The 21,936-nt window shown below is 41.8% G+C and overlaps 1 protein-coding gene across 1 annotated transcript; it reads right to left on the bottom strand.

Moving 5' to 3' along the window:
• Positions 1 to 1,313: 1,313 nt before the first annotated feature.
• fbxo18 (F-box DNA helicase 1) lies at positions 1,314 to 21,878 on the bottom strand. Its single transcript, XM_063460377.1, has 21 exons — positions 21,523 to 21,878; positions 21,098 to 21,253; positions 19,884 to 20,506; positions 19,658 to 19,794; positions 19,167 to 19,314; positions 18,890 to 19,071; positions 18,727 to 18,801; positions 14,586 to 14,677; positions 13,875 to 14,043; positions 13,576 to 13,795; positions 13,379 to 13,466; positions 13,193 to 13,288; positions 12,945 to 13,081; positions 11,213 to 11,309; positions 10,898 to 11,064; positions 10,654 to 10,750; positions 8,664 to 8,861; positions 6,343 to 6,468; positions 6,088 to 6,194; positions 2,127 to 2,261; positions 1,314 to 2,040 (listed from the first exon to the last, which is right to left on the bottom strand). The coding sequence occupies exons 1-21, from the start codon at positions 21,539 to 21,541 to the stop codon at positions 1,876 to 1,878; spliced, it is 3,234 nt and encodes a 1,077-aa protein (XP_063316447.1). The 5' UTR covers positions 21,542 to 21,878; the 3' UTR covers positions 1,314 to 1,875.
• Between the last annotated feature and the right edge of the window lie 58 nt (positions 21,879 to 21,936).

Genomic DNA, 21,936 nt, shown 5'->3' on the forward strand with positions numbered 1-21,936 from the left:
CCCTGTGGTCCAGTCTGCATGCCAATCCGTGATTCTGCATAATGAGGCCCTATAAGTGCATTTGAAGCAAAACATTTTGTAGCCTTAGGATGTTGATTATGGATTTTTTTTACGTACTTTTTCTTCTTTTATCTGCTATATTTATATAGCCTATATTTATATAGGTGTGTTTCTTTGCACGTAATATGTCTGCAAGGGTACAGATTTCCTGTGTTAAAACCACCAAGAGAGATGATAGATAAGAGATAAGTTCAGTTTGGTCAGCGGCACGCCAAAGTTTTCTGTATAAAGGTAAAAAATCAAGGCCAAACATGTTTGTGGCACCACCTGCTCTTGTTCCTGAGAAAATCTAAAGATCAAAATTGAAAGTCTCCTCTTTGTATATATATCTTTAGTATCACGGAAAATGTTAATCTTACAGCAGGTGTTTCCATTTGTAACTGTGACCTTTATATGATGGCAACTAAAAAAGTTTTTTTTGCGGCGCTTCCGGTTGATTTCCAAATCATGACTAAATGTGTACCATTAAGTGCTAGATGTTTAAATGAGGGATGTCTGACTAAACCCTTAAATTGGGTGGAGCAGTAAAACTCCCCTTTCTGTCATGTTTTGTCATTTAAATGTTTATCCGACTTAGTATCCATTTATATTGCACCAAAATAACTGAGGTCTTTGTCAGTATGAAAAAGCTGTCCAAAGTCCAAAATCGATGCCTTCCTTCACATTTTCCAAAGCTTTCCAGTGGGCCATGTTGGAGTCTTTGGCGGGCTGATTCTGGCCCCCAAGCCTCATGTTTGACAAGTTGTGTTAAATGTATTGAGTGTGAGCTTACAGGTTTCTTTTTCTGCAAATAAGGTCACTGCAGTCTGGTATCTCACAACAAACTTCAGACTGCTGAGTGGCTGCAGGAAGTAGACACTGATAACACCACTTCCACAGTAACTTCACTTGAAATATGTCAACATTTCCCCATCATTAAGTAACATTTGCTCTTCCTGATGTCTTTCTTGTTGTTTTCCATAACTCAAGGAACAGCTTTTCAGTCAAGGCTAGTGCATGCAAAGACATTTCTGTTCTGTCACCCCACCAGCCATCTGGAAGTTGTTTAACTTCAAAGTTCAAAAAGTAAACTTGATGATGAAGCAATACAGAAACTGAAGTTTCCTGTTATAATTACCGGTCATTGCTTTTGAACACAAACCAGATGGGCTTGTAAAGCAAAACAAAATGAGATTATGAACAATACTTTTCAAAGCTGTTTTATTAGTCTGTTCGATTTGCTTTAAATCCATTTAAAACTATTAAAAACCAGCCTTACGTTTCAGTTCATGTATTAATATGTCGTAACTCGCTCACTTCTGAATTTTTGGCAGTGGTGAAGTTGTCTGGAAGCGCTCCCAGAATGGAAGCTGCAGCTTTCAGTGGAATCCTGCTGGGGTAACTGGTGGATTTATTGGCCTCCAAATAATGTGGAGTATTGTTAGTGCAGCTGTTCCTCAATAAAAGGATTTAATAATTAGCAAATTCAAGACGGTCATAACAAAGACCATTCATAAAAACTGCCAAAAGTTACAAATTATTCTGCCATTAAAATGTAATCAGATTTGATTTCAGAAAAGAAGACTAAAAAAAAGCACCAAAAGTGTCACAAAAAACTTTTTTTAATAGTCACACAAGGCTGGAGGCTCTACTCTCTAATTCAAAATCACACAAATTATACAAAAAGTATAAAAATAATCACAACAGACAAAATAGTTTTTCAGTAGTTGGTCTGTTAAACTAAGCATGAACCCCAGCTGTCTGTGTCCTGCTTTGAGCGTTTCGATCTATTTTCCCGACCGGACTGTATCACTGTAGCTCCTTAAAGACGAGCAGTTAGAAAAAAAGCTCCAGGAAAAATGCATGATGGACCGGCAGGTCGAGTCTTTGTGGGATTTCGGCCATTGAGAGCACGTCGTCGGTCATGAGCAAGGCGATGGGCCCGATGCGGGTCCACACACACTTCTCACACAGCGGCCCGCCTTGAGACAACCCATCGGTCTGCAGGAGGGCAAAAGTAGAAACATAAGAATTAAATAATATTCTTATATTATAATAATATCCTTTACATCAAAGAAGGGTCTTACACATCGCATCTGCTGTCGGCACATGATAAAGGCTGAGCCCGGGGTGATGCAGTTGGGACAGTTTCCGATGGAGCATGGGAGAGGCTGGTCGCTCTTCAGTAGGGAACTGGGCATCTCTGACTTAAAAAAGTACTCCTGGAGATAACAGTGAGAAACGGCAGACAGTTTCATTTATATGGATAAAACCACCTGGAATACAAGGAGCAGGATATTTGATAAGACAGTCTGGGAGTGCACACGCTAAAAACCAAACCCATGAGCCAAATCCAGCCCACCCGTGTCACCCAGCTGTTGTTGTGATGTGCACTGACACTCGTAAAGCATAAACCATGTCAAACTACATGTGGCCCAACTTTTAGCTTTTGAGTTTCACAAGGCTGAACATGAAAAGAGTCGTGTAACTATGTACAAGAACAAAACAAATATATGCCCATAGTAACAGTAGCTGCCAAGTTCAGTTTTCTGAAACGGGTCTTAGTGACTCAGCTATAAGGTGGCCGTTCTGACAATAGTTTTGCATTTGGCTGGGGTCAGCGTCACTGCTGGCAGCATGATGTGATACCTGGAACCTACAGAGGTTGCACAGGTAGTCTCACATCATTATCTTTCATTGCCAAAAGGTTTGCAGTGTCTCCCAGCACAGTCTAAGAGAATGGAGAAGATTCCAGCAGACAGGCAGTTACTTCAGTCTCAGACCAATCTAAAACAGACTTCGTGAGGGTGGCCTAAGGACCCAACATCCTCTACTAGGCCCTGTGTTCACTGCCTGGCATTGGTATTTGTCATATGATATCAGAATTGGCAGTTCTATCACTGATGCCCTGTGTGATGACAGCAGGTTCACCCTGAGCACATGTAACAGACATGAAAGGGTCTGGAGAAGCATTATGCTGCCTGTAACATTGTGCAGTATGACCAGTTTGGTAGTGGATCAGTGATGGTCTGGGAAGCATATCCATCGAGGGACACACAGACCTCTACAGGTTAGGCAAAAGCACCCTGACTCCCATTAGGTATCGGGATGAAGTTCTTGGTGAGACCCTACGGTGGTGCAGTGGGTGCAGTTCGTCCTCCAGATGAACACTGAAATTACCATGGTAACAACACTCCATGAAAAAGAAACAATACAGGGCCCATAAGTTTTGGTAGTAATTTATAGACAGAGAAGTGAAAGCCACTTGAGAAAACACAGGAAGTATAAAAGCAGTGCAAACATGATCAGCTATTTCTGTTTCTTCTTGCTTCAGGGAGATTCCTTCACTGTTTAAAGCTGCTATCGTATCAGAATCAGTTTCCTTAACCATCACACGTCTATATAAAATCCTTAAACCATCTAGGAGGAGACAGAGGGTAAACTGTAAACGTAAACTGCTCTTGCGATGGCGGCATTAACTTCATTGCTGTTGTGTTACCAAAGTTTCAAACTTTGTTTCAAAGTCTGTGTGCACTTTTTTTTTTTCAAAAATGGGAAAAAAAATGCTCATCCTCCTGCTCCTCCAGCAACAACCTCGTAGTACTATAACTGGGCAACGTTTTGAATTTTCTCAAACAGATCGTGAAAAAGAAAACAGCAGACACACTAAAGACTGTTAAAAAAGGAGCTGAGCTACAGCACTATTCACAATGACTCACAATGCTCTCTGACATTACAGGAACCATTACTGCATCGGTTTCAACCGTCTTCCTAAAACAAAACTGAGGTCAAGGTGTCATTACCACATACCCTTCCCCAAACAGAATCCAACAACCACCCAAGAAGCAAAAAGAAAAAACAACAACAGCAGACTATTATGACCATGCAATTTTCCCACCACTCCTTTTAGAGTGTGCGTTTTAGACTGTGTTTGGCTTTCTGCAAAAACTGATCTCACTGACTTGACTCCCAACATCTGTACACCAACTGGGCTGCATTTACAATGGAAAACTTCATTGTGGAGTTCAGGCAACAGTCTGTGTTTACAAAAGATAACCAAAGCTTGATAAAACCTCCCTAAACAGAAAACGTTTAGTTTAGCTGTACTGGAAATATAAAGGGCTGAAAGTCAAAGTCCTTTGAGTCACTGGAAATGCTAATTAACAAATACAGTGCTTTCAAAATACATCAGATCAATGAGAAAAAAAATCATACTGGATATCTATACTGATATGGGAACAAAATAACAAAAGGATGTCACATCATTTGATGGAAATGAAAATGATCATCCCACAGAGGGCTGAATTTAAAGACACCCTGAAAATCAAAGTGAAGAAAATGATGCTGCAGGCTGTTTCAATTTGCACCACCAAACCAGCCATGTTTGTTGATGAAGCACAGCGTTCTCCATGGCTTCTCCACACGCTTTCACTTTTGTAACAACTCTCCTAGGAATCTCCTCCATGCTCTTCAGACTGTGCTGGGAGACACAGCAAACCTTCTGGCAAAGACATGCATTGATGTCCCATTCTGAAAGAGTTGGACTACCTGTGCAACCTCTGTAGGGCCCAGATACCTCCTCATGCTGACCCTAGCTTAGCCAAATGCTAAACTAGCAGAAAAACAGTCAGAAAAAACGATAAGGAGGGAAAACGTTCAGTGTCCACCAAGTCTTGTCTTTTTTTCCTCTGACAAAAGGGAAACACTGAGCACCTTCTTATATTATATTCTGCATTGAGGAAAGGGTGATTACTGTTTGTATATACTGTCAAACAGTAATCACTGTCAAGAAGTGGTATTAAAAAAAGATAAAACAATCAGCCAAGAAAAATGCAACTGATTTTTTTGTAAATTGTTGGCACAGCTGCCTGTTATAGCAGTCGCTGTTCTACTTCATTGCTTTTTTTTTGCTTTTTCCTTCTTCTTTTTTTTTTTTATTTTCGCACTGAAAGTTCTGCTGCCTGGAATAAATCCTGTAATCAGCTTGGGTCGTCTTCCAGATCCTGAAAGGAGTGACCCATCTGAATATATTGTACTTATGTACAGATTTTAAGAAATCGCTCAGAAAGACATGACCAAATTTTGTAAATCTACAATTCTCCATTTAATTTTTCCAATTCTTGTTTTTGAAAGTCATTAAAATATCTGCTGTGTAATCATTCCACCTTGGAAAAAGAATAGTTCAAAGAAATCCCCCCAAAAAGACCCACATAATTATGACAGTCATGCCCATGATGAGTGTATGGAAACTTCCAGCACAACTGTATTTGTTTCATGGAGCTGGAGCTGCATTTAAACTTCCCCGGCGACATTCTGTACCTGGCTTTGGGGTTTTTCAGTCCGGAAAGCAGCAGAAGGATTGATACGTTTTTGGACTGAAAGTCATGCGAACCTGGTCACGTTACTGCAAAGAAATACTTCTTTGTCCTGAATACTGTACTGCCACGTGTAAAATGTGCTCAAAACTATTTTTGGAGGAAATTCTGTCTTTGAATCATAATGGAAAACACATGGAAAACACATGGATCCAAACCACCCTCAGTACCACTTACTGGAAATTGTCCTCTAGTCATGTGTTTGAGCTCTGCTGCCACAAGGACAAATACAGAAAATCTTAACCACCTAAAATCACAATATGCCTTTGAATTATTTGTTACATTTTTACTTATTACGGGACACACAGTAAGGGAGAAGCAGCATTGCAGTAATCTGAAACTAGGAAGTCAACGACACTGTGTGGCTTCAAGCAACAATAGGTGAAAGGATTGACAACGTGAAGCTGGGCGGGTCCCGAGTTGAGAGCAAGGGGCAGCTTTTTTTTCATTCTTTAAATTTTCTCATTTCTTCATTCTTCTAAATGTGCTCCAGGTTGTGTTTAATGCTGTAACTGCTGTGGCAGTCATTTCTCAAGGTTTGGTTTAAATGAAGTGCATCTATTCTCATGACCGTGTTGTTTTGATGCCATTATGAGGTTTACATGTGAAGGCGTTACTGAAACTGCACAGTAATGGGATAAGAAGTGAGATGCACAGTGTGAGAGTTTCGTACCCCAGCCATTGTGATGATGCGCCGGATGTTTTCTGTGATGATGAGAGTCGTTTTGGCACGAGTGACAGCCACGTACAGCAGGTTCCACTCATCGTCAGGAATTTTAGCTGTGTGTCGGGGGGAGAAACAACAACAGTTTAACAACATTCCCGCTTTCAGGTAGAAATAGTCCTCCGTACTAGATGTGCTTCATACCACTCATGACAAAAAGGTCCAAGAAAACCCCCCACAAAAAAAAAAAAAAACATAACATACCAAATGAGAATTCAGGACTGTGGTGCAGGTTGTGCTTAGAACAGGGAACCTTGACAAAGTCATCAGTGACCATCACGGTGTCAAACTCCAGACCTTTAGACTTATGGACAGTTCCAACTATGAAGTCTGGAAGGAGAGCCAGAACACAGAGCGGAAAAACAACACTCATTAAAAGAAAGACACCATCCTCCAGACAATAAAAGTCATCTATCTAATCCTGAAAGAAAAAAGAGAGACAAAAGAAAAGATGTTCCAGCTCATGTGAACATCTCCATAACAATAAAATAAATAGTCTATACTTGCTGATGGTGAGGTTTGAGAGACAAAGACTGTCACTGAGTAAGAAGACAACGAGTCTCCTGCTTTTTTTCTCTTGCTTCACTTCCTGGTGCTTGTTCCAATTTCAACAAATCAGCATCAAATTAAATAAAAAAGTATTAAACACATAGAAAAATAATTGAGTGTCGGCAGTGGTTATAGTGATGGCTGTCATCCACGTCATTTAAGCCCCTGTCATGACACATGAAGTCATCACGAGAAGATTTATAGACATCACTATAAGGTTAATGTTAATGAGTCAGCAAAGGGATTTGGAATCATCTTCAAATTATTTAGAACAAATCCACTGTATTTTACTGTGATGGAGTCTGTACTGACCACCCCAACACAACAAACCAGGGTAGAAGAGGTTTTTATTGGATGCAGATTCATATTTCAGGAGCTTTCACATGTACATGCAGTTAAAGAAAGGAACTGTGCAGAACTGACCCAAATCAAAGGTGCAGCAGGACAAAATAAGAGCCGAGAGTCAGTTTGCCAGTTTTAAAAAAAAAAGAAAGAAAAACATGAAAGGATCCATCCTGCCTTCTGTCAACCATTCAGGCTGTGTCTTGATTCATGCTCAGTCATCCAGGTAAGTAAATCCCCAAAAGTTGATTCTGTTCTTCTGGATGTAGTGTTTTCAGTAGGAGAAATGTTTTGTCACTCATCCAAGTGACTTCTGCAGTCTCAGCTGACTGCGGGTTTCCCCAATCTTATAAAAAGTACAGTTGCACAATTTATAAGATTGGGGAAACCCGCAGTCAGCTGAGACTGCAGAAGTCACTTGGATGAGTGACAAAACATTTCTCCTACTGAAAACGCTACATCCAGAAGAACAGAATCAACTTTTGTGCATTGAGGCTGTGGGTACTGGTAGTGTAGTGATATAGGGAGGACTTTCTTGACACACCTTGGGGTCCATTATTAACAACTGAGCATTGTTTAAACATGACAACAACATGAAAGAAGTCCCAATGTACCCATCAGAAAATGGGTACATTGTGTCCTCCAAATGTGAGGTCATAGTCCTCAGCCAGAAAAGGGTGCAGCGCCCACTCCGGGTTAGGGACGAGTTTCTGCCCCAAGTGGAGGAGTTTAAATATCTCAGGGTCTTGTTCACGAATGATGGAAGGAGAGAGCGGGAGTTAGACAGACGGATTGGTGGTGCAGCTGCAGCTGCAGTGATGCTGATGCTGTACCGGTCCGTCATGGTGAAGAAAGAGCTGAGTGTAAAAGCGAAGCTCTCAATTTACCGGTCGATCTACGTCGCTAACAGGAGATTCACATCATGTATGTGCAGCTGACAAATCTGAAGCAAGTCTGTGATTGTGTCATGTCATCATGAACCAAAAACTGAAGTGGAACTGGAAGCAGAGCTTTCAAATGGACAACAAACACAAGCAAATTCAAGAATAGCTAAAAATGAAGTAATGGATGTTTATGCTCCACCAGAGTAAAAAAAAGTTGAAGTTCCCAGAAATGCTGTACAAACATTTGAATCTGGCTGCATGTAAAAATCTGAAGGGGATTTTTATGAGTGTGGTTAAAAATAGCACCATGTAGAAAGCAGAAGTTGTCTTTTTTCCTCCCACGACACGATATTCCTCACTGTTGTACAGTTACATCGTATCGTACTACGTTCTAAACGGAAATACAAAATCCAGTTTTTGAGCGATAAAAATGTAAAACCTAAAGAAACAAGCAAGAATCAGGGAAAAAAAAAACTGAGCAAACACAAAATTATTTTAACTTCTAAAATCAATCCTGCTTTTGATACCCAAAAAGAAACTTTCCATCCTTATTTGAGGAAAGGAATAACTGTTTCTATCTTGGCCAGGTCTCCCTTGAAAAAGAGGTTTTTAATCTCAATGAGATCTTCCTGGTTAAACAAAGGTTAAAAAAAATAAATTAAATTCTTTTTAGTAACTGAAGTCACTTTATTAAGTTATTATTTTTCCAGGCTTCTTTGTTGATAATGCAATGTGTGTGTGTGTGTGTACCTGCATTGCGTAAGTCGTTTTCAGAACAGGCCTTCAGTCTCGACACCAGTTCGGGGATTCGTTTCCGATACTTTTCCACGATGGTCACCTTTGCTTGGAGTTCATTATCTTCTGTTTGTTCAACATATTTTTTGAAAGCAAAGAAGGGATTCTCACTTCGACGAGAGGCGAACGAGCGGATCAGGGGGTCTCTGATGTCTGAAAGCAGAGAAAGTTCAACATTATTGTCCGAAGTTTGAGTTCTTTGAAACGCTGTTGGTCATGAAGTCTGTATTATTGTTTTTTTCCTTTTTTTACTTCATTTGTAAAACTAGAGCAATAACACAGCACAGAACAACGGATGCTGAAATAAAGAGATTATTAAATATGTCCTGATCATAGTTAAAAGAAGGAGAATGAATAAAGTTGATTATCACTGCAGGGTTATGGACTTGAGGACTTCGTGAACATCTTTAATATTTGGATCATGATCAGAGGAAAGATATTACCTCATGGATCTTTGAATATCTGAACTTCCAAAACACATTTGGGAACTTTTCAAGAGTTTTTTAAACAAACAGTAAATGAAAGTGCTTGAGAACCAGACTCCCCACCAAATCTTTTGAACTGAACAAACTTTTCAGATGAGAAGTGAAATGTCTTTGGAAATCTAAAAAATGAAATCCCATTACCTTCAAGTTAAGCACCTGACCTGGATGACTGAGAACCTACACAAACAAAGCAGTTGAAAGCACTAAAAGCCTAATATAAACCTTTTAACTAAAGGAAATAAATTATAATTACAGACTAAATACTTTCTTTTCATGGGCCAGAGATACACTTTGTCATTTACTTTTTTTTTTCTTACCCTAAACAAAGCAACAATATGATTATTAGGATTTTGAAAGTAGCTGCTAAACAGCCACCTTCAGTCCCCACAATCTAACAGTGGCTGGTAAGATTCGGCTCTGTTCGGCTCTGGTATCAATGGCAAGCTATAGAGCCACTCCAACCAGAAGATGGAGCAGATCGTGTAAAAAGTGCAGAACAGGGAGCATCATTGCTCAATGCAGTTTGAAAGAGAGCAGATGGATTAAAACATGCATACAATTTATTTATTTGGCAAAGCAAATATACCACAAATATACTCCTGTCACAACAGTCTCATGCTATGGGAAATACTATATTCCATTGCTGTGTAGGGCTGCTCAATTAATCGAATTTTAATCTAAATTACGATCTGGGCTTTCAACGATCATTAAAAATGACTGCGCCGATTATTAGCACCTCCCTCGTGCTTTACTCTCGCGCTGCTCCGTGTGGTAAATCGAGCGCACCTCTCTGCGTTTCGAACACGCATCACAACAATTAAGAGGACCCGAGGGAAGCTCGGAAAGCTAAGCAGAAGTTATTTGGAGAGGACAGGATAATGGCTGCTGAAGAAAGAATGCCGTTGGTTGAAAAGCGAGGTAAAACGACTTCAGTGGTGTGGAAACATTATGGGTTCGCGGAGTCAGACGTGGATCAAGTAGACATAGTGTGTAAACTTTGCTACGGTGTCGTAGCTGCACCACAGAGCAACACTACAAATTTATTCAATCATCTGAAGACCGCTCACAAAGTGACATATGATCAAACAATGAAGGAGCAGCAACTTTAGTTGCTGCCTCAATGTCAGTTTGATGCAATTGTGCATTGTGTGGCTACACAGCTTGCCTTGATATTTGGTTATTTGTATGCATAAATATTATGCAGTATTTTGAAGTTCAGTAAACATTAATGTTTACATTTTTCATTATTTTCTTATATTGCAAACATTTGCACTGTTATCAGTATTTGCACACTATTTTATATTATTTTTTGACAATCTTTAAAGCCATTATTCAATACATTGTTATTGTTAAATAAATATCGTCAAATAATCGAGATCTCAATTTCAGTGAAAATAATCGCGATTATCATTTTTGTCATAATCGAGCAGCCCTATTGCTGTGTATCATTTTATTCTTACAGTGAGGTCTTCGTTCTCCTTCTTGGAGCTGCTGCCCTGTTTGCTGCAGCAGGTGCCATACATCCATGATACGGTCCAGCCCAATGTTCTTTATATCCTGAGGGAAAATATCAATATCACGTACTGAGGCACGATTTCTAAACGTTACATCGATAACAAACATAATAAAGTCTTAATTTTTGATCAAATTTGACCCGCAACGTAACGCATCCCTTCGTATAATTATATGTGGATACACACTCACGCCGATGAAGTGGAGCCTGCAGCTGGGATTTGCATCTGTAAGTCGAACGGCTTCACTAAACACGCCGAAATTGCACCTAGATAAGATGGCCGTCTTCCCTCGGCTTTGGCACGCACCTGCCCCCACAGCCTCAACAACTCTGTCTGCAGCATTGTCACACACCCCGCCTACAGAATAAACAAAACAGTCAAAATCAATTATGCTCAAGTCTTTAAAAAAACTAAAACTGGTTCTGAAAAACCACATATTTTTACATTTTTATAAACACAAAATAAAAATATGTGAAAAAAAAACCCAAACATTGGAAGAGTTTACCCTTCTGGTTTCCTCCGACAAGAATTTTCTGAACTCCCTTGCAAACTTTGAGGATGGTGGCACCCACATAGGCGATCTCAGCACCAAATCGAAAGCTCTGGACAAAAACATGAATGGCATGAAGGTTTAATAATAGGAGCAAAAAGGATTATACATACTTGATCCTTTTTTTTTTTTAAATAAGGATCAAGGATCATAGAATTTACAGTTGAATAGCAGGGGAAAGTATAACTGCAAACTTAATAACATGCTTCAATACAATTTTATTTATACAGCACCAAATCACAACAACAGTCACCATTTTAAGGTAAAGACCCTAATAATCATACGACATGAGCAAGTACTTGGCGACAGAGGGAAGGAAAAACTCCCTTTTAACAAGAAGAAACCCCTGGCAGAACCAGGCTCAGGGAGGGGCGGCCATCTGCTGTGACCGATTTAGTGTGAGAGGAGGAGGAAAAGATGCACACGAGGCAGTTGTCTTCCTGAATGGCAGGAATTTTTCATACATTGCCAGCCCTGCTTGCAGGGGTCAATCAGCTACTTGTCACACGCCAACATAAGCAGGTTAAGTGAAGATAACATGCTACTTGAAACTGATAGCCGTTTTTCCTAGTGACATCATAATTCCTGCTGGAATATTTGGAAGAATCAGCCCAAGTGAAGATGCAATCTCCCACGTTTAAGCTGAATGAGTGATGATCACATGTCCTTTAATCTTCTCCAACTGCAACCTGATGTGTATTGTAACTGATGACTATGAGCTACTAGCTAATATTAGATTTAAGGTTTTAACGTTTCCTTGGAACTCCAAACTGACTGACAACATGTCAAAGGAAACTGCCAGTGTGGTCGCACTGTGCTAAAATGGAAAATGGATGGCCAAAAAGCTGAGTTTAAGCTTTGTTTAGATGTCACCAGACTGGATCTGATGCATCCTCTTTCATATATACAGACAGATGCCAATTTCAACAGTTCAACTCTTCAGGGAAGGCTTTCTACAAGATGTAGGAGTGTGTTTATGGGAACAAAAACATTCTTTTTGACGATTATTCCAAAAGCATATTTGAGGTCAGACTGTTCCCACAAAGTTGGGAGCATGAAGTTGTGCAACATATTTGGTATGCTGAAGCGTTAAGAGTACCTTTCAGTGGACCTAAGGGGCCAAGTGCTCTACACCACCACTGCATCCAACACTTTGCATTCCGCTTGATGATGCAAGGCTTGAATGCAGCTGCTCAGGCATGAAGCTCTATACCCACCGTTCTTGAGCTAATCTGAAGTCTACATGAACTTTGGAGGTCTGCGGCGATTGATTTTTCAGAAAGCCTCTGCGCACTATGGGCCGCGGCATCTGCTGACCTCGTTCTGTGATTTTATGTGGCCTACCATCTCATGGCTGTGTCACTGTCATTCTCAATCGTTTCCCCTTTGTTATAATATCACTAACAGCTGACTGTGGAATATTTAGTAGCGAGGAACATGTGGCATCCTATCATGGTACCACAAGGGTACCACTGAGCTCTTGAGAGCGATTCATTCTATCACAAATGTTTATAGAAGCAGTCTGCATGCCTGGGTGATTTTATCCACCTGTGGCCATGGAAGTGACAGGAGCACCTGAATTCAATGATGTGGATGGGTGAGTGAATACTTTTGGCAGTATAGTGTATCTTTCTTCTTTTGCTGCAAGAGAAATGTATTTGTCAACTTTGTGTGTAGTTGTGTGTACCTGGGTGAGGTAGTAGATGTGGGTGTGTTCAACAACATTCAAGGCATTAACAGCTCCTCTGAAGGTGTAGATCTGCTGATGAGGATCGCCAACCAGGATTTTCCCACAGCTCTGAGACAGCAGCACATCCATGATGGCTGAAACAAAAAAAAACAGTTAGTGGACAACATGAAAGCATAAAAGCTGAGCTAAATCATCAAGGATTTGCTTTTCTGCAAGCATGTGAGCCTGTGGGAGTAATTCAGTACCGGGAGTGCAGTCCTGGGCTTCATCAATGAAAAGAGCATTGTATGCACCCGACAAGCAAGGCTTTGGGTCTTGGAGCTGCCATAACTTTAGGTAACCTGGGAATGAAATGTTCCAGTGATCCTCCATCATTTCTTTACACAACGTAGTAAACATAATTATATTTCTTCATTTCACAGTTGGCGTACCATCGTGGGTCATGTAATAGGCATCTTTTGACTTCTCATTCAGATCCCTCATTTTTTTCCAGATTCTCTGCGCATCACGGACGACCAACTGAAACAAGGATTTCATGATAACATAAAACACACTTTAGATGTAGCTTCATAATAATTTACTTCATAAGTACGGTGCCGATCTTTTATATACTTTAAAACGTTCGTACCAGTTTTTCATCGTGGTCTATTTCCTTGCGGAAGCTGTTTTTAGTCACACGAGAGTTGGGAACATGTCTTATAGTGATGGTTTCATCCGTAGAAGCCATAAAGGCATTGAGGGTTGTCATAACCACTTTGGCCTTGGTGAAGCCACCGCGGCCTTTGGGCAGAACAGAACTGATGGCGAAAGCCTTCATGTTAAAGGTCAGCTTGTCACGGAATTTGTATCTGAAAGGGAGAGAAGAGAGCACGATAGTATTAAAACGAAGGCCTGCCATCACAAGCATCTGAGAACTCTGATTCTCACCTCTTCCCTACGTCATTATAGGCCAACGAGTGGACGGTCTTGCAGTCCACGTTCCTGGGGAAGCGGCGGCGTGCCTCCGAAGCCACAGAATTGTTGAAGGCCACATAAAGGAAGCGAAGGTCCGGCCGCTGCTCGGCGTACTTCACTAGTGTGGTAGTCTTCCCCGTACCTGTGTCACACAGCACTGACCTTTAATGAAGCTACGACACAAAGACCCGTCATCTGCAAATGTAGCCTACATCACACAAGCTGCACTGATGACAAAAGATTCATATTTTACATCTATGTTCCCTACAGGCTGACAGCATCTTTATACCACTGTCTGCTGCAGAACCTTAAAGAGAACGGAGGTAAAATGGCTCATTTCAGGCTAAAAGGCTTCATGAAATCATGTAATGCTCCTCCAGGGCAATCCCACAGCTATAACATAAAGAAATGAGCGTATAGAAATGAGCATATTAGACCCATTTTACCAAGGTGTTATAAAGGAGAAAGAGCGCCCCCTGGTGATGTCTCAAATCCTATTGCGTTAAACGTATTCAGTGCAGACAGTACATGCAATGGGAACGAATGGGAAAAGTTAATAAAAATGGACATTGCAGTGTTGTTCTTCCATAAACATTCATCCACTGACCAGTGACACATACTCTGGCTGACCCAAAAGATACTAAATGTAAGGGCACTGTCTCCAATTCCACTTCTTTACTGTACCTGCAAATGCTATTATCTTAACCACATGGTCATCCTGGATATTGTGGCTGAGGATCTGCTGCTGTTCTTGCGTGAGGTGGATCTGGGGCCGCCTAGCAGAGACACCAGAAACAAACAAAAAAGTGCTAAAACTCCTCAAGCATCAGTCCAGCTCTAATTATTTAAATGTCTGCTGAATATTACATATACAAGTTCAGAAAAAAGAAAATCACACTGGCTGTTAGTTTATTATGTGAATAAGCTAAAATCAATCAGAAAAAAATGGTCTGCAATGAATTAGTTTGGTCTGCAGTTTGAATCCCTGTTAAGACAGTTAAACAAACATCATGAGCTGAAACCTGATTAGACCCAGAAAAAAAAAAGGACTGAACTTCCATCAAGGAAGGTTTAAGCAACTTGCAAGTAATTATGACGGTATGAGGGGAGGAGGACTCGCTCTTTATGTAAACAACCACTGGTGTTCCTCCAGTCACGTTAAGGTGAGGACATCTGTGCCTAATAAACACACTGAACTGTTAGCAATCGGTCTTCAACCGTATAATCTACCGTGAGAGTTTTCCCTCGTCATAATTATCATTGTTTACATCGCCCCTGATGCTAACGCGGCGCATGTGTATGATGTCATCAGCTCTGCAACAGCAGACCTCCTGAATCAAAGCCCATCCTCTTTTGTGGCTGTAACGGGCGATTTTAACCACACAAATCTCTCTACTGTTTTACCTACATTCAAGCAATATGTGGACTGCAAAACCAGAGACAATAAAACACTGGACCTGTTTTATGCAAATGCTACTGAGGCATACACCTCCATCCTCTCCCTCCCCTGGGCAGGGCTGATCACAACCTTGTCCACCTCCAGCCCTTTTACAAACCTGTCATCCAGAGACAACCTGCAGTCACAAAAATTGTTATAAGATGGACAAGGAAGACAGAACAGACTCTGCAGGGACGCTTTGAGGCAACGGACTGGGATGTTCTCTGTAATGCTCACGGGGACAATATTGACAATCTGACTGGCTGTGTTACAGACTATAGCAACTTCTGTGCGGACACTGTGGTTCCCAAAAAAAAAACATTCATTGCTTCCCCAACAATAAACCTTGGGTAACCAAAGACATCGAAGTTACGCTGAACAAGAAAAAGAGATTTTTCAGAAACTGTGACAAAGAACAGTTGAAATGTGTGCAGAAGGAGCTTAAAGCCAAGATTGCTTAGGGAAACAAGTCCCTCAGAAGAAAGCTGGAAAGCAAACTCCAAGAAAACAATACCAGGGAGGTGTGGAAGGGAATGTGGGCCATTACTGGCCTGAGACAAAAGAGAGGTGTGTGGATGGATGGGGATGTTGAATGTGCAAACAACCTAAATCTGCACTTCAATAGGTTTGACTGCCCTGCATCTCCTGTCCCCACACCCAGCTCTTCCCAACTTCTCCATTTTCCTCCCCCCCCCTTTCCTGCTCCCTCAGCCTGTCTCTCTTTGTCCCTCTCAGCAGATGACATCAAAAGGGAACTGTGCAGACTCCACTCCAGTAAAGCTGCTGGCCTTGATGGTGTCTGTTCCAGGGCCCTCAGGTGCTGTGCTGCCCAGCTGTCTGGAGCTCTACATCAGATCTTTAACATGAGTCTGAAACTGCAGAGGGTCCCATCACTCTGGAAGACATCCTGCCTGGTTCCTGTCCCCAAAAAGATCAACCCGTCGATCCCCAGTGACTACAGGCTAGTGGCTCTGACCTCACATGTCATGAAGATGCTGGAGAGACTCATCCTGAAACACCTGCATCTGCTGGTGGAGCCTTGGCTGAACTCCTTAAAGTTTGCTTATCAACCCTGTATCGCCGTGGAGGACGCCATCACCTACCTGCTGGACCAGGCTTATTCTCATCTGGACATTGTTGAGAGCATCGTGAGGGTCATGTTCTTCGAATGCTTTTAACATGATCAGACCATCACTGCTGGGCAATAAGCTCAAGAAAATGCAGGTGGACGCATCACTGATAGCTTGGATTATGGAGTATTTAACAAATTGACTACAGCATGTCTGGCTGAAGAGCTGCCGCTCGGATAACATCCTAAGCAGCACGGGAGCGCCACAGGGACTGTCCTATCACCCTTCCTCTTTACCCTCTACATGTCTGACTTCAGGTACAAGTCTCAGTCATGTCATGTGCAGAAAGGAGGAGGAATACTCCTGCAATACTGCAATACTGCTGCAGCAAGAGTACTGACAGGGACTAGAAAGAGAGAGCATATTTCTCCTGTATTGGCTTCCCTTCATTGGCTTCCTGTTAAATCCAGAATTGAATTCAAAATCCTGCTCCTCACATACAAGGTCTTAAATAATCAGGCCCCATCTTATCTTAATGACCTTGTAGTACCATATCACCCTATTAGAGCACTTCGCTCTCGCTCTGCAGGCTTACTTGTTGTTACTAGAGTATTTAAAAGTAGAATGGGAGGGAGAGCCTTCAGTTTTCAGGCCCCTCTTCTGTGGAACCAGCTTCCAGTTTGGATTCGGGAGACAGACACTATCTCTACTTTCAAGATTAGGCTTAAAACTTTCCTTTTTGCTAAAGCATATAGTTAGGGCTGGACCAGGTGACCCTGAATCCTCCCTTAGTTATGCTGCAATAGACGTAGGCTGCTGGGGATTCCCATGATGCATTGAGTTTTTCCTTTCCAGTCACCTTTCTCTGTGTTAATAGACCTCTCTGCATTGAATCATATCTGTTATTAATCTCTGTCTCTCTTCCACAGCATGTCTTTATCCTGTCTTCCTTCTCTCACCCCAACCGGTCGCAGCAGATGGCCGCCCCTCCCTGAGCCTGGTGCTGCCGGAGGTTTCTTCCTGTTAAAAGGGAGTTTTTCCTTCCCACTGTCGCCAAAGTGCTTGCTCATAGGGGGTCATATGATTGTTGGGTTTTTCTCTGTATTTATTATTGTGCAATCTACTGTACAATATAAAGCGCCTTGAGGCGACTTTTGTTAAAATTGAATTGAATTGAATACAACAGTGTGGTGGACAGCTTTGTTGTGTGGTGTGAGCTAAATCATTTCCAACTTAACATCGCAAAGACAAAGGAACTGATTGTCGACTTTAGGAAGCATGCTCCTCCTCCTACCCCTGTAACCATCAGAGGGGCTGTTGTGGAGGTAGTTGAGAACTACCGGTACCTGGGGGTACACAGTGACTGTAAACTGGACGGTCCAAGAACACAGAAGCTGTCTTCAAGAAAGGGCAGAGCTGGCTTTTCCTACTGAGGCAGCTCAGGCCCTTTAATGTTTGTAGGAAAATATTTACCAAGTTCTATCACTCTGTGGTAGAGAATGTGTTCTTTGCAGCTTTGTGCTGGGGCAGTGCGGTGAAGACAGCTGATGGCAACAGGCTGAACAACCTGGTTAAAAAGGCTGGTTCTGTCCTGGGTGTCAGACTGGAGAACCTGGTGGAGGTGTCTGAGAGGAGAATGCTAGAAAAGCATCTCAGTATCATGGACAACCCTTCTACGCCTCCATGATGGGCCATCGGAGCACACGTAGAAAAAAACTTATCGCCTCTGAATGCAGAACTGACCACCACAGGAAATCCTTCCTGCCGGTGGCAATAAGACTGTACAACTCTTCTTTCATCGGTAGATGATTTTCTAGGATTAATATGATTGTATTTTGTTCTCACTCAGATTGTGCAATATTATTCACCTGTATGTTACTGAATGTTTGTTTCATCCCCCCATCATATGCTGCTACTCTCTTTATTCATTGCACTAACATTATGTCACTTGTCATAATTACTTGTAGTGACAGTTATGTTATTTTATTTTATCTGCGCTCATTTTTTCTCGTTGCATTGAGCATGTTTGCGACAAAAGAATTTCCCTCGGGATAAACAAAGTTCTTCTTATCTTAATCGGTTAATGGGCTTGACCTAATGAGAGTTTACCAGAGCTGACTGCAACTGCTGAGAATTATAGGGTCGGTTGGAATAAATTCTTGCAACAACAAGAGAAACGCTTCAAATCACATACAGAAAGAAAGCTTGCTGAGCCGCTCTTCTTCAGTCTTCTCAAAGTATTTTAATTCACTGAATAAAATATCGATATTTAGCGTCCCTGTATTGGTATTACAGAACTAACATATTTTGACCTCACCTGCTCTGTGGAGAGCTGACAGGGAAGGGGCCATTCTCCATCAGGTGGAGGACATAGTAAATGTTGTAATGCAACCTGAGCAGGCAGAAAAAAGAAAAACAAACAAACAGTGTGACGAATGATGAGAACAGAAATCCGGATCGCTACTCGTTATTCATCTTACCTGTTACTGACAGTGACTTTGTTCCTTTCTAAAGCGAGCAACATCATGGCCATGTGGCAGAGGTACTCTGTGATGGCCGAGTGTGACATGCAGCCTGTGAGCAGAGACACCAAGGCCTGCACATCACCAACACCCTCACTCAGGATCAGTATAACAGCCATGGCTGCATACGGGTTAGGACCCTGGAAATCAGATCCATTGTGGACACACTTTAAAACTCAGATCTTCTCTATATGATCACATGGCATTTTTCTATGTATTAATGAGTGAGTCATACAGTAATTCCAAGGTTAAAGTGCTTCTGAACATCAGAAATACGCAGTCTGATGGAGGCCTCAGCCTGAGGGAAAAGGCGATGTTTCTTTACACGCTCCAGAACGTCATCTGGCCTCACGCGCTCTCCAACCTTATGCTGAGCCATTAAACTGATAATAAAGACAACACACACACACACACACACAGAGTGACATTTTAAAAATGAGAAATTGATATCAAATTCCAGTCACATACACTGTGAGCTCAGCTTATCTACACTTTTTTTTTTTTTACAGCAAGGGTGGCCACAGCAACTCGTATACAGGAGAGACTTGCATCACTTCCCAAACCAACCTTCCCAGTCAGATCAGAAGCAGTCATATTAGAATCATATTAACCAGAAATACATGAATAATTTTCTTCACCACATGAAGGCGAGACTTCATGTGGTGGATATTTTACAGGAACTTCAACTGTGTTGTAATTTTTCTTATTAAAGAAAGAGTAACTTACACAACTAGCTTTCGTATGCTGTGCTCTGAAGGTGCCGGCCCTGTTATACCGCTGTTCCTCAGGATGGAGCAGATCTCCATCTCTGTATGCCTCTCTCTCATCATGTAGCGATAGTATTGTTTCTTGAAAGGCACAAACTGTGAAGAGAAGCACATCCAACATGACTTTGACATTTCGCTCCACGTGCTCATTTTCATTTTGCAATTGTTGTTTGGTGTCATCTTACCGTGCTGTCCTGGACGATGTTCCTCCAGCGATGGCAAACGAGCCTGACATTGAGGTACAGGTCCTGGGCAGGTAGGAGGCACAGCACCTCTCTCAGCACCTCCTCTGGAAGGTCGTCCATGCAGCCCTGGGGTTTCAGCAAGCCGCTTCTGCTGCCCAGGAGCCCAAAGTGGGCATCGGGAAGGGCCTCCACCTCCTCTTCTTCATTATCAATGTCACACTGGTCAAATTCATCATCATTCCCAAACATCTCAGCCGTCATTCCCTCCAGATAATCGACCTGCTGCTCTTCCTTCACCTTAGACTGCGTCATAATCTCAACAGCCAACAGGCTGGCATCGTCAATCTCCTCCTCCTCGCCTGCCTCAGGCTCTGGCATCATCACAGCAGCTAAAAGACTGTCATCGATCTCCTCCTCCTCTTTTACCCTGAGCTGTGGTGCCAAAGGTACAGCCAACAGGCTGATATCGTCATCCTCATCCTCCTCTTCTTCTGCAGCTCTTGGCTCTTCCTTGGAGGTGGAAGGCAGGGAGGATTTGTGCGGACTGGAGCTGAGGACTCTCGCCACAGAAAAAAATTCATTGATACCCTTCTGTCTCCCAGAAGGACTTCCTGTGGCAGGTGCTAAGAGAAAAGGGACAAAGATTTATAATCTGATTCCTGCGACTTTCTGTCAAAAGGCAAAAAATACATCCATAAATCATTGGTTTAGTTTAGTAAGGTTGTCTGTTGTGTTTTTTCAAGTCTTTTGGTGTCACTGAGCTGCTGAGTGTTGATTTATCAAATTCGAAAATCTTTGCTGATCTCTGATAGTTTTATTGGGGGTTTTCAGCCTTACTTGGTCCAACATATCTTTGGGTCTCATATTTAAAATTGCATTAAATTTACAGTTAAATGCATTGCACTTCAATCACAGCTTGACTGCTTGGTTTACAGTCCGCTACAAAAACTGTGTCTTCCTCGTAAAGACATGACACATAGAAGCTGGGGTGGCTGTAGCTCACGTGGTAGAGCAGGTCATCTGTTAAGCAGTAAGCACTTAACAGTTAAAAGTGCTTGACTGGGTGAATTAATTAGTTGTATAAAGCACTTTGAGTGCTCATATAGAGTTGAAAAGTGCTATATAAGAACCAGTCCATTTAACATTTACCAAGTCACATGCTCAGTGTTCCTTTTCTCACACCACACTGTAATAAAAGCTTTACACCACATTACCAAACTTTGGCCGCTTAGTGGGTGTCCTGGGGTAAAGCCCCCGGTTCGGATCACGGTTGCCCATCCTCTGGTTAAAGGTGTGAGGCCGGGTGAGGACTGCTCTTTGTCCCAGTCCATCACAGTCTTCTGCATTCAGGTGCCTCCTCTTGGCCTTTCCTAGGAAACCACACAACATCCAGCCGTGGCAGAACAATTCAAATCACAGTACTGGGATTATCCTTCATGCAGGGTGAGCCTTTCCTTAGATTTCAGCCTACAATTGTTTGCCAACTAGTTTACCTCTAAAGATTATATTCAATTTTTTGGGATAAAACATGGCAACAAGTCTAAAAAGTCTCGTTAAAACTTTATTTTTCGTATACGTGCATTTCAAAAGTAGTACATAGAGTACATACAGTGTACTTAGCTTTAAATCCTGAACTTACCTTTAACAGACACCTCCATTTTCTGCTGCTACACATACAATCTTTCAGTAACAAAGCCCCATAATTTCATGTAAAGAAGTCTTTATATTAATTACACACGAACAGCCTCAGAAAATACACCCGAACCGTCCAAGCTAACGTCCACAAACGATCACTGCTAGCCCGTGTGTGCCTGCTAACATTAGCAGTACTTCTCCCAGAAGTACTGTTAATGCAAAAACTACTTTAAAAACGCGACTCCTCCTAAATGTAAGCGGACTAACTAATTTAACGTTAACAGGGATTCATTGGAGAAAACGTGCATGTATGTTTTTGTTTTCGAGGAAAGCTTCTGAAGTTGCAGGTCTGGTGTAATTGGTCGGTTTGTTCTTCTTTGAATCTCAGACCAACTTGAAAGGCGCATCATCACCACCT

This window comes from Pelmatolapia mariae, linkage group LG17 (assembly GCF_036321145.2).
Source record: "Pelmatolapia mariae isolate MD_Pm_ZW linkage group LG17, Pm_UMD_F_2, whole genome shotgun sequence".
Taxonomy (NCBI): Eukaryota; Metazoa; Chordata; class Actinopteri; order Cichliformes; family Cichlidae; genus Pelmatolapia; species Pelmatolapia mariae.